A 13,333-nucleotide genomic window follows, 5' to 3' on the forward strand; every position below is an offset into this window, starting at 1 on the left:
CCAACGGACCACGCACGAAACCTGGGCTTCATCCGGGACTCCACCCTCTCGATGACCAAACAAGTCAATGCCGTATCATCATCATGCTTCAACACCCTTCGCATGCTCCGTAAGATCTTCCGATGGATCCCCACCGAAACCAGGAAGACAGTCACCCAGGCACTGGACTACGGGAACACCCTCTATGCGGGAACCACAGCCAAACTACAGAAACGACTCCAGCGCATACAGAACGCCTCCTCACAACTCATCCTGAACATCCCCCGCCACAGCTACATCTCGACCCACCTGAGAGACCTGCACTGGCTCCCCGTCAACAAGAGGATCACGTTCAGACTCCTCACCCACGCACACAAGGCCCTCCACAACATGGGCCCAAAGTACCTCAACAGCCGCCTCACCCTCCACACACCCACCCGCCAGCTACGATCTGCCAGCCTCGCCCTTGCCGCCGTACCACGCATTTGAAGAGCCACCGCTGGAGGAAGATCCTTCTCCTACCTGGCGGTCAAGACGTGGAACTCCCTCCCCATCCACCTACGGCTGACCCAGGACCACCTCTCCTTCAGGAAACTTCTCAAGACCTGGATTTTCGAGCAGTAGCATATCCCTCCCCCCTAGGGCCTTGAGACCCTTCTGGGTGAGTAGCGCGCTATACAAATTGCTTATTGATTGATTGATTGATTGAAAGTGAACTCAAAGGCTGATCCCATATTCAATTTTGGGAGAATTGCAGCATTTCAGAAGGTTATGTACTTAAGTTGAATGAATGTACATCTATTTAAACTGGCGTGAACTGTTTGCTAAGCGGAAATGTTTTCAGTGTGTATTTAAGAGCTGAGGGGAACCGAAATACAATAATAATAAAAAAGAATATTAGAAAGGCTTTCATTTATTGTTGCCACTGACCTGCCTGTTGGGTCAGCATGCCTGGGCCTTCACTCCCTGTATGGCATCTCCACTCCCAGCTCAGGCTTTCAGCCTCTCTCATTGCTCCCCTCTATCTCCAGATAGGATTAGCTCCAACTTCAAGATCCTTATGTTGGTTAGCCTGGCTTCTCACCATCCTGATGATGCCACGGCAATGTCTGCAAGGCATATAAAGCCTTTGAGTTGGCAGTGCTTGTGCATTGTGCTGTGTGAGGAGTAGGACACATAAAGGAAATTATGCAACTCAAGATTTGGGAAGGCAGACTCTCACAATTCTTTCCTTTACAACATCCTCATTCACTTTTACAATTTTTGAACTGTAGGTACCCAACTCTGAACTGAATTTTTAGTTGTATTGAAGGTGCTTCTGGCCAACAATGTAAAGAAATAGCTGCCAGGAATTAGTTCAAAAAAGAGTTAAATAGAACAAGAAATAAACCAGGTATTAATGCAAAACTCATGTAATATGCCAAATTCTGTCTCATATTTGGAGGCTTGGTTCTTGCTGCAGTTCATCTACGCTTTACAATGCCCCATAGTGCAATTGGCCGGATAGATATAGTTTTTGATTTTTACATGATAAAAAAGTTTTTATTGTTTGTTGCCAGGGTTTTTATTTTGCAGCATCCTCATCTGAATATCCAAGTACAGTCCTGTGTCTTTTGTTGTGCTGCCTAAAAGATCACTTAGGAGGAAGAACAATTGTTTGTCTGGATTTGCAAGCTGTTATCTATGAAAGAGTTTAAAAACTTTGAAAACTTTCTGTAAAATCTAGCGTTTTAGATATTTTCACTCACTTTTATTTCATGAAGATGGCAATATTTGAAACCTTTTACAGTTACTATAGGATGACTTTTTTAGGTTTTCAGTATCTCAATGATTAGAACAAAAAAGTAAGAAATGCTGTTTTAGAGTTTTAAAAATCAATATTAAAATACTTATTTTATGTTCAAAGTTTGACTGACATGATTTGCCCTATTTGTGATATAGCTACAGAGCTTGTGATATCACCTCCATATAAATGGCTAAAACCAATAATATTTACATTGAATGTGCATTTCTTTTTATTGTCTCTTCAAATGCAGGTGTTACTGCACCATTGCCGAATGGAAGTACAAAATCTAACCTCCAAGGAGGACTTCCTGATCATAGGGTTTTCTGACTTTCCGCATCTGCAAATTCCCCTATTTTCTGCATTATTACTGATATACCTGGCAACTCTCACAGGAAACCTTTTAATCATGGTGACAATTCAGTCTGACTCACATCTGCACACCCCTATGTATTTCTTTCTCGCAAACCTGTCCTTTCTTGACATCAGTTTCACCTCAGTCATTTTCCCTCAGATGTTGGCCCACTTCTTTGAGGAGGGCACACATGTATCCCTTGCCAGATGTCTGATGCAGATGTATTTTTTTATGCTTATTCTGTCCACAGAATATATCCTGCTCGCAGTCATGGCTTTCGATCGATATGTGGCCATCTGCAATCCCTTACATTACAGCACCATTATGAACAAGGCTGTGTGCAATCAACTGGCTGCAGCAAGCTGGGTGGTTAGTTCCATGGTCCCCCTGCCACACACTATTCTAATGTCTGAACTGTCCTTCTGTCAGTCCCACACAATCAATCACTTCTTCTGTGACTTGACAGCCATTTTGAAATTGTCTTGCAGCAACACAAGCAGAGTAGAGGCACTTACCTACATTCTGGGTTCCATCCTTGCAGTCATGTCATTCATTTTAATCATCATATCTTATATCAAGATTGCCGCTTCCATCATGAGAATCAAATCCAAAAGTGGCAAGAGCAAGACCTTCTCCACATGTGCGTCACACCTGACAGTGGTCACTTTGTTCTTTGGGTCGCTTCTTTCTACGTACATGAGACCAACATCGACATCTTCAACGAAAGACAACAAGATACTGTCCCTTTTGTATATTGCTGTTACTCCTCTCTGTAATCCTGTCATATACAGCCTAAAAAACTCAGACTTTAAAAATGCACTAAGGAAGAAAAATATCAGAGGATAGGCCAGTGTGCTTGTTATGGTATGGTAACAAGATTTGGTGGTGTGAGAAGCTTGCAAGCAAGCTAATTTCTTAAATTATTTGTATCTAGTGTTCAATTATATTGTAAGTATGTCTGTTTATTAATAAAACCTGTCTGGTAAACATTATATTAATGTTTTTTATTGTGAAGGTACAAAGGCCCCGGTTCTGAGATACATGCCCAATCTACTTCAAACACAAACTCCCAATCCCAAATAAATTGACATCAGAAAAGGTTTGCAGTTTCAGCGATCCAAGCTTTTTTTGCCTAAGCTCTTTACCACAGTTTAAGTCAGGTGCACATTCAGAAGGCACATAGCATACATGTGCTATTTGTAACCATTGCAATGGGTTGTTCGTTTTTATTGCAAGCTCCCAGACGCAGAATCTGACACAAATGTCGAACCTTGTCAACAGCAAACTCCACACAATCTGTAGTTAGCAGGTGAACAATTTTCATCCTACTCACACAAAAAATTTAGTGTAAATCCATAAAGCAATACACTTTTGAATATAAGATTAACTTCCTTGGAAGAGGGAAGTTAAAATTATGTACATTTTGAAATGGCAAACCTACAATTGATTGTAATTTAGTACAGAATACGTGGTATCTGATGAGATGTGATTGATAATCTTCCATGTGATGTATCTGTGATGTCACTGATTAATCCATTCTGGATCGTTTGCATAATGTCACCCATGATGTATTCAATTATGACATAAATGGTTCACATCCCATGTCAGTAGTTATGTCACCGAGGTTATATACTTGACTTCTTGAGTGAATGGGAGAAGACATTTGCTGGAGTTTTTTTGAAAGTGAAAAATTATTTATTGTATAGTTAATTAAATCCAAAACAATATTCCAATACGTAAAAATTGTTATTCCCTCATGTTAAAACTTGTAAATATCCCTGATTTTTTTAAACATAAAAAATTTAAAAGGTAATGGTATCATGTGATACACCACCTTTTTTTAGACAGTATACTAGAATTTAGTTAATTGTTTCAGTTAACAATATTATGATTAAAAGGCAGAAGAGGTCGGTTCGAAGGCATTGTGACCAATTTCATTGTGATAGATTTCTTATAAAAAGATTACAAGTTTTATCAAATGGCAGAATAATTGTGGGTCGTTTTAGTCTAGGCTTTTCAATATAGCAGATCTGCAGGTGCGGATCCCTCTTTCATTAAACAGTCTCCTCAACAGATGACGGCGGTAAGAACCTAAGGCTGAGTGTTACAATGTTAAATGTACATTGTAAAATAAATAAATTCACTGAGGATACACATATTAGATGTATGACATCTTGTCTTCGTGACCCACAAAAGCATGCATGCTTTTGATCCCATGTACTTCCAGCTGGGACGGTCTGCATTGGAGGCCAGCTTTCCCATATGTAGCTCTAAAAACTTGGGGGCATATTAACAACAGCCCGCTGGCCGTGCTTAGCGATAATTATATTGTCGTAGGCTATCTCTGAAACTTATCGCCCTGGTAGCGCGTTATTAACAACACGTTTCTCCAGGGCAATTTCCAGAGATAGCAAGGTTATCGCCCTTTTGCAGGAAACATTGCTGGTTTTCCAGTGATATTCCCTGTAAAATGGCGATAACCTTGCTGATACGACCCACAGGGTCATGTCAGCATAATCCACCCCAATGTTGGGGATAAGTAAGTCTGCATTTTAGCAGACATTAGTTTTTGGGGAAAAAAGCTGTTTTCTTCAAAAACTAACGTCTGCTAAAATGCTGATGCAGCCTTGTAAATATTGCGATGTAAACATCAGCGATATTTGCAAGGTAGTCTATCCAGGGTACGCCCAGTAACACCCACTTTACATCTCATTGGAGATGCAAAGGGAGGTGTTGTGAAAAAGGGTGTTAACATGTGATTATGCAACTTTGCACCCTCTGGTAAATAGGGCGCTGTTTTTATCTCTGCTTTTTTGGCTTTGTAATCCAGAAAAGCGGAGATAAAGCTCTTGTAAACATGCCCCTTGGTTTTTAGGTAAGGAAAAAAGGCAAGACCCGGATATGCCGCAGGCTCAGGCTAAGTGTATCATCCAAGCGTGGGCTAGCCGACTTAATGATGCTTTATCATCTTGTGGCGAGTGCATTTTTGCTGTCTTTTTTGCAATTAGCTGGAATGATGCCGGGGGTAATTTCTGCTGCCAGATATTTGCCGTCCTGGTTATTTGTAGTGAAGCTTCTAAATAATTTGTGTAGGCGGACTGAGGGTCACTTTGCAAGGCATCCCAGAGTGCCTTATTAATCTCAAGTCCACGATTAAGCCACATTTTATACTAGGTTTTGATTGCCTAATACCTCATATAATTGTTGTTGTTGCAGCCTAAACTCTTACCGCACCTGGGCTGGTGAGGAGTCATGTGGCAGAGAGAGTACCCTTTTGTACACTCATGTTTGAATGTTTTCCAATATTGCTGCATTATTTCCATGGTGAACAACAGGTGCACTGGTTGGGACCAATTTAGCTTTGATGACTGCCAATAATGGGGTAAACAGTGGGACTTTTAAGATTTTTGGTAAGCGACAAAATGCAAATGTCAGACCGGTCCCCTATTTTTTGTATGGCCTTGTCCTTTATCTTCGATCTAGATATATCCCAAGATATTTATAATTGTTCACCACTTCTAAACTCACGTTGTTGATTGTGAACGTTGTTTGGTTTTGTAAGCTAAGATGTATGATCATGAACTTGTTTTTGTTGTGTTTATTTTTATCAAGTTTGTTTTAGCTAAGTCAGCTAGCTCGCCAATTCGCGTGTGGCTTAGGGGGATGACGTTGTCCGCATAGGACAGGTGTGTTAGTGGCAGTGTGCCCAGGTGCAGTGGATGCAAATTAACCCCATCTAGCCTGGGTGTTAAGTCGGCCATAAATAGGTTGAATAAGTGTCGGGCCAGGACACAGCCTTGCTTTAAACCCTCGTTGGTGTAGTTTCTCCTGGTAAGCCTCTGACCATCGACAATTTTGACCTGCATCCAGGTGTCAGTGTTGAGATCCATCATTGGTTTCAGGATTGAATCTGGTAAACCCTGCTTGGTCCCACAACGTGAGTCTACTGACACGGTCAAACACAGCCTTAATGTTCACAAAGCATAGATGGGATTTTTTCACTGTCATGGACTTTTATCAGCAATTAGCCCTATTGCTAGTGTGTTTGTGATTGTACCTGCACCCCAACGAAAGCAAGACTGGTTGAGGGGGATTTTCTTGTTTGTGTCAGACCAATTTATCAGGTATGCAAAGTATTGGGCCTCTGCGTTTATTGACGCAATCAGACGGAAATTAGTGAAGCTCTCCTTCTTTATATATTGGATTGATTAGTGCATCTCTCCAGCTCTCCAAGATGCAACTAGATGTGCCTATCAGTTGAAACAGGCAATACATCTTACTTGCCCAATAATTGAGGTCTTGTTTGTAAATTGCTTGTGGTACTCTATTCGGGCCCGGTGCCCCATCAAGCCTGCTTTTTACTATTACTAGTGACATTTCTACTACAGAATAGGGAGGATGTGCCTGTAGTGTGTCCTTATTCGGCCGTTTCCTTGTGTTTTGGTAATTATGGGGAACTTGTCCTTCCTAATACTGTGCTTATTTGAGGTCGCCCAAGCTGTTTGCTCTCCCTTTAGAATGGTTCCAGTGGAGTTTATCCCTCCCTGGTTTGTTACTGAGAATGTGGTGATTAGGTGTTGTACTTATGCAGGCTCTGTGACACAAGTCGCTTTTATGACTTTTGAAGTTCTGGTCAAGGAATTCTCTTGCTCTCAGAAGGCTCTGGCATTTGATTTATTTGCATTATATAGTAGCTTCATCCAAAAGTTATTAAGTTGTGTTTTTTTGTCGTCCTAATTTTGATTTTTCTTTAATTGACGTACTAGCTCCCACGTTGTTGAGGATGGGCTTTGTTGATGTGCCATCCTGAGTGCCCTTCTCAGTTGTTTCCTTAAAGTTCGGGTTCTTTGACTAAGGTGTCTGTTGTAATTTGTCCTCTTTTTGCTTGGCTGTTTTGTGGCTGCCCCTGATTGTGATAGACTTTTCAGGAAAGTAGCCCATGTTTTAATTGTCAAGTTTTTTTGTGACTCCTGACAGTGGTCACTTTGATCTCTGGATCACTCCTGTCTACATACATGAAACCAGCATCAACATATTCAGTGAAAGACAGCAAGATACTGTGTATTTTGTACATTGCTGTCACTATTCTTTTTGATCCTGTTAAATGCAGCCTAAAAAAGGGATTCAGCATACAGAAGTGTGGTAGTGAAGGTTTGGTATAAATATTAGAGTTTTTTTGCATTTGGTGTCCAACCTTAGTGTAAGTGATATTCCTCATCACTAAAACCTGTCTGGTAAAAAATGTGTCAATTCTTTTTTTGTGTGAAGTTACTAAGGCCCTGATTCTTGAGACAGATGCAAATCCTGGTTTCGACGGAAACATTTATATGCAACCTAGCGAGATTGTGCAATTCAAGTTTTTTGCCTGTGCTATTTTGTACAGGTTATACAAGGTGCATATGTAGTTGGCACATAATATTCATGAACTATTTGTAACCATTGAAATGGCCTCTTAGTCTTAATTTTGAGGTGCAAGACGCATAATCTGACACAAATGGTGCACTTGGCAGACAAAAAACTCTAAATATCTGTGTTTGCGAGGTGCACAATTTGGGTGGAGTTCAGAGTTAGGCTCCAAGAATACATGTACAATCCACAAAAAATACACTTTTTAATAAAGGTTTGACTTCCATGAAAACATATGTTGAGATTACAGAGAGTTTGAAATGGCAAATCTAAAAATTAGAAAAATAAGAATGTTTGCTTCCTAATAACGTTGTATGACTTCATATTTTAAGCCACAAAATGACTTATTTGGTGACACAAATCCTGACATGGCATGTAGAACATCTATTCCATAATGTAAAACATAATTGGTGAAATTACACATGAGGTCCGGAATGTATTCATTAGTGTAATCACAGTGTCAGGACTCACTGGAGGTTTCCTCATTTTAACGCAATGCTGGCTACCATCTCCCCCCTACTAAGTTATAAAAAACAGTCAGTTCACCCCTCAAGCTGGAGTGCTTGTTGGCACTGTTGGAATTACAAATGGCTGCCAACATGCACATACTGCAACAGCACACCCCTGTTAGCAGTCTAGTCTTTTAGGCTTCAGAACACCTGGTGAAGTGTGCTTCAACATTCCATTGTGCACCTCACTGAAGAAATAATTGGAAGAGCACCAGCTTTCCCAGTGTCATAAATCAGGGTTAGCTTCATTGGAACTACATTCCCTCACTAATCAGGTTAGTGTTAAACTTGTAGCTAATATAAAACATTCTGTGAGAAAAGGTAATCATGTCAGAGATTAATTTCTATTTAAAAAGGAAACAAAGTCAGAATTTATTTTCCTTCCTTTGAAAACTGGAACAACCCTTCAGTAAAAGCTTTCCTTAGCTGAGAAGAATACATAAAAGCTTTTTAAATCAAGCTGTCTTATTCAGCTGTTCCAGAATCTGTCAGACCTGGGTGTGACCTTTCAACACACTGTGTCTTCTTTGACTGAAACTTGTTCACTCTTCAGAGAAATAATTGAAAGGTGAAGTCAGGGTCAAAAGCCCATATTTCTTTCTCTTGCCATGTGTTAAGTTTGAAGATAAATAAGTGAAGACCCAGTTAAAGTACTCCAGTAATGTTCTATGGCCAGAATAAATTAACTCTTTAGCAAACATTAAAACCCAGGGCAGAATAAATTGTGCTTCCAGCAAACATTAAAACTGAAGGCCTGAATAAAAGGAAGGCATTAAACCTAAGTTCTGAAGCATTGCTTAAGAACTAATCAAAGACAGAAAAAACAGTCATCCTGCTCCAGAAACCTAAGTTCAAGGCCCACTCCAGTCTCTTAACAGTGAGGTAATAGAAAGAAAGAGAAACCCAAATATTAAGTAAATTAGGAATACAGAAATAAATACTTACCTTATCTTTCTTACTTTAAGGAATAGCAGGTTCAAGTGCAGATTGTACCTGAGAACAAAAAGAAAAGAGATTTGAGTGAAGACTTCTCATACAACCTAGCAAACAATACATGAGATGTAGAAGAGAAGCAAGCTTCAGTAAACATTCTGGTAAGATACGTTATTTAAACACCATAGAAAAAAAAGAGTGAGTTAAAAGGCACAGTAAATAATTACATGTTACTGTTGCAGTCCTATAAGAAGAAGAAGAAGACGTAGCTGAACAGGCAGAATATTGGAGCAGTTAGAACTTACCTGCAATGGAATACTAAAAGACCTAGCAGGGTTCGTTCTGAGAAGGCTATTGGGATGTAGAGTCCTTCTGCTCCTGTGTGGTTCAGACAACAATAAGTATTTAGAACCTGACACACAGAGAATATCAAAATGAAAATTATCTATAATATTTCTCAGATTTCACAAATTCCATGATTTATTACATAATTACTGGAATCCTCACATAGATAAATACCATAGCAATGTGGATGATTGTGAATTCATGGCTTTACTCCATGGGTACTTCCCTGGGGCCAAAATGCATGGTTTGGGGGATCTGGAGGGTGTTAGGTGAGTTCCATGCATATAATACACACCGAGAGTTGAAGTTATCTGAGTTGTTCATTTGATACTGAGCTATAAATTAAGCACTTAGGACCAGATGCATCATGCATTTTGCTCCTCGCAAATATGCTGATTCACAGAATTGGGCCATTTCTGACTGTAAAAAATGCATTTCTGATGCAGCAAACCCCATTTTGTGATTTGGTAAAATGGGTTTGCGATTTGTTATTTGGAAGGGGCGTGTTTAGGACGTCACGTCCAAATAGTGAATCCTAACAGTGTGCATCAATGTTTTGTGACCGTGAATGCGGTCACAAAACATTCACATATTACAACCTACTTCAAGTAGGTGGTAACTGTTTCGTAAATGGGAGGAGGTCCCCTTCCCCTTTTTGAATGTTAGTAAAATAATTTATAAGAGCAGGCAGTTGGGACCGTGAATGTGATTGCAAAACATTCCCATATTACCACCTACTTCAAGTAGGTGGTGACCAATTCATGAACCAATTCATGAATTGGATGGGGTCCCTTCAAGTAGGTGGTAACTGTTTCGTAAATGGGAGGAGATCCTCAAGGGACCCCTTCCCCTTTGTGAATGTTAGTAAAATCATTTTTAAGAGGACAACTGCCTGCTCTTAAAACATGAAACAACATTAAAAAGCAATCACAGACATAGTGGTCTGCTGAGTCCAACAGGCCACCATCCCTGTGATTGTTGCGATTCCTAGGGGGGTCGCAAATTGCGACCCACCTCATTAATGTTCATGAGGAGGGTCTTTTGCGATCCCCTAGGAATCGCTTAACGTGTTAAACACACTTTATGCATTCTGTTTTGCGATTTCCTAATTGCGAATCGAAAAGCTATGAAATCACAAAAAACATGGCCTTCATACATCTGGCCCTTAGACTCTAGAAGAGCCCTAAATTTGACGATACTGTGTTATGGTGTATTTAAGGAACTATCCCATGGTGCAAAGGTGCCTGTGTTATCGGCATAATTGTTTTTTTGCATGAAGGGTCACCTTCTTTTCCCTCTTTTGCAGGTCACACGGAAAGAGAAAAAATTGAGGAGCAATACAGTTATCCCCTAGGGAGGCATACAATTTAGGTGCATCCCAAGTTTTAAATTTTTTTGTATACCTTTGGAAGCATTACAATCCATGGGTGTTGCATAGGAACACCCACTGTAACACCCATGGAATGCCTCCCTAGTACAGAGTTAGGCAACACAGTGATATGTGCTCCCTTGCCTTACTCCATATCTGTGAGGCCATTCAAAGCTGCTCAAAGTGGCTTTTCATGACCTTATAAATATGAATTTCTAGTTTATGCCCCAGGAGCATCATAAAAAAAGTCAGATTCCAGAGGCACAAGGGGTTCTTAAATATGCCCCTTAGAGTTTAATCATGGCATCATCATCTTGCCAAAATATGCTGATTGTTTTTAATGACTGGACAGATTTGTCAGAACAGTGGCGTTTCTTTGGTGAGTCTTACCATCAGAATGACTTACATCACGCAGTGATCAAGATAGAAACTATGGAACCAAAAGGCAAGTTTTCTGTTAATCTTGGTGTCTTATTGTGCCACATTGTGTACTCATGGGTGAACACTTGCTGAAAATTTAACTTTATTTAAACTAAGCACTGATAGTTCAATCCTGGCATCACACAAAACGAAACCAGTGGCAATGACATTGTTCATAGTACACCAAATAAATGTAGTATGGTTCAACATCCATTGTGATAGATCCACCTATCCCATACAGAGGACTACACCTCCCTGACTCCCTGGTCTCCTGCTATTTCACTACAGCTCCCATAGGTGCTTTAAGCATTTCTGCAGCCCCGAAGCAGGGAAGCCAGAGGAGCAGAGGAAGACTGCCACAAGCCAGCATTTTGGAGAATGGGCCTAGGGAGGACTACACATCGCAGACTCCTCGGCTCTCCGCTGCATCATTTCCACGTCCGGAGGTTCTTTAAGCATTTCTGCAGACCCACGGTACGGGAAGTATGCATGCCGTGCCCTGGCGAAGCCCAGGCCAAGTATGTTATGTTATGATAACAAATTTTTATATAGCGCTCGTACACCCAGAGGTTTCATGGCGCTGACTGACATATGCTATGGAGGTAGGGGAAAATTAAGCATGAGCCTGGGTGAACAGCCAGGTTTTAAGTTGTTTTCTAAATATCAGGAGGTTAGAACAGGAGCAGATTTCTGAGGGAAGGGAATTCCATAGTTTGGAAGCAAGGGTGGCAAACCGGCGGCCTCCCTGGGGTTGAAGTTTTATAAGGGGGAATGGTCAGGATGTTTTGATTGGCGGACCGGAGGCTGCGGGAGGGAATGCATCTAGGCAAAAGGTTGTGGATGAATTGGGGGCTGCTGGCATGGAGGGATTTGAAGGTGATGCAGGCCGTTTTAAATGTAACTCATTGGCAAATGGGGAGCCAATGAAGTTGTTTTAGTAGGGGCCTTGCTGATTGCCAGCGAGGCAGTCGAAGGATCAATCTGGCTGCCTGGTTCTGGGCCATCTGGAGGTGCCTACTAAGGGCGATAGGGAGGGGCAGATAGATAGCGTTGGTGTAATCAGGTGTGATAGTACGAGAGCTATCACCACCTGGATCAGGGCTGGCTGGGTGAGCATTCGGCTTATCTTCTTGATCTTACGGAGCTGGAAGAAACACATGGACACAACTGAGCTCACTTAGGTTTTTAATGACAGATCTTTGTCAATGGACACCCCCAGGCTTTTAACCGAGCTGGAGGGAGTGGGAGGGTAGCCGAGCTCTAGTGGCCAATAGTGCGGGCCCCAGAAAAGTTGGCTTTTTCCATTAAGAACCAATTTGGTCTTGCCGGGGTTTAATTTAGCTGGCTGGAGTCCATCCAGTGGCATATATGGAGCATAGTGCTCTGAAATTCCTGAATGGATTCAGAGGAATTGTCGATGGTGAAGATGAGTTGGAGATCGTCAGCGTAGTTGAAGGTGACGACTTTGAAATGTTTAAAGGGACTGAATCAGAGGGAACATGTAGAGGTTGAACAAAATGGGGGACAGCAAGGAACCTTGGGGAACCCTGAAGGAAGTGGGAAGTTTGGGGGCTAAGAAAGGGGCCAGGCAGATGACTTAGGTACGGTCACTAAGGAAGGACCTGATCCATATGTGGGCTAAGTTACAGATGCCGGCTTGTTTGACACGGTCGAGAAGGATGTTATGGTTGACCGTGTCAAATGCTGCCGAAAGGTCTAATAGCACCAGGGCCTGGGGAATTCCTCTATCTGCATTATGGCGGGGGGAGTTCAAGACAGCAGTGATAACTGTCTCAGTGGAGTGGGCAGGTCGAAATCCAGCATTGAAGGGGTCCAGAAAGTTGGATTGTTCGATGAAGTTTGAGAGGTGTGACGTGACGTGAGCCTCCAATACCTTACCCAGGTAGGGGAGGAGGGAAATAGGCCTATAATGGATAAGGTGGAGGGGTCGGCTCCGGATGTTTTTTTTTTTTTTAAAGGGGCACAACGACTGCCTCCTTAAAGGTTTTAACCTCTTCGCCGCTAATGACAAGGGTAACTCGTCATGGACTTTCCATTGATTTCAATGGAAAATCAATGAAAAGAAAAATATTGCCTTAGCAGCCAAGTGGTTAAGGACCATGCCTTGGGATAGGGATGCATTGACAAATCTCAAGATCGGAGGGGAAAGTGCTGGGAATATATTTTTTAAGATGTGGGGGGGACAACATTCTTGAGGAGAGCCAGATTTTACC

The 13,333-nt window shown here is 41.5% G+C and overlaps 1 protein-coding gene across 1 annotated transcript; it reads left to right on the plus strand.

Annotated features, from left to right (window-relative positions):
- The first annotated feature begins 2,036 nt into the window (after positions 1-2,036).
- Positions 2,037-2,963, plus strand: LOC147700819 (olfactory receptor 1G1-like). Its single transcript, XM_086929248.1, has one exon. The coding sequence runs from the start codon at positions 2,037-2,039 to the stop codon at positions 2,961-2,963; it is 927 nt and encodes a 308-aa protein (XP_086785374.1).
- Positions 2,964-13,333: the final 10,370 nt, after the last annotated feature.

This window comes from Lissotriton vulgaris, chromosome 7 (genome assembly GCF_964263255.1).
Source record: "Lissotriton vulgaris chromosome 7, aLisVul1.2, whole genome shotgun sequence".
NCBI classification, from domain to species: Eukaryota; Metazoa; Chordata; class Amphibia; order Caudata; family Salamandridae; genus Lissotriton; species Lissotriton vulgaris.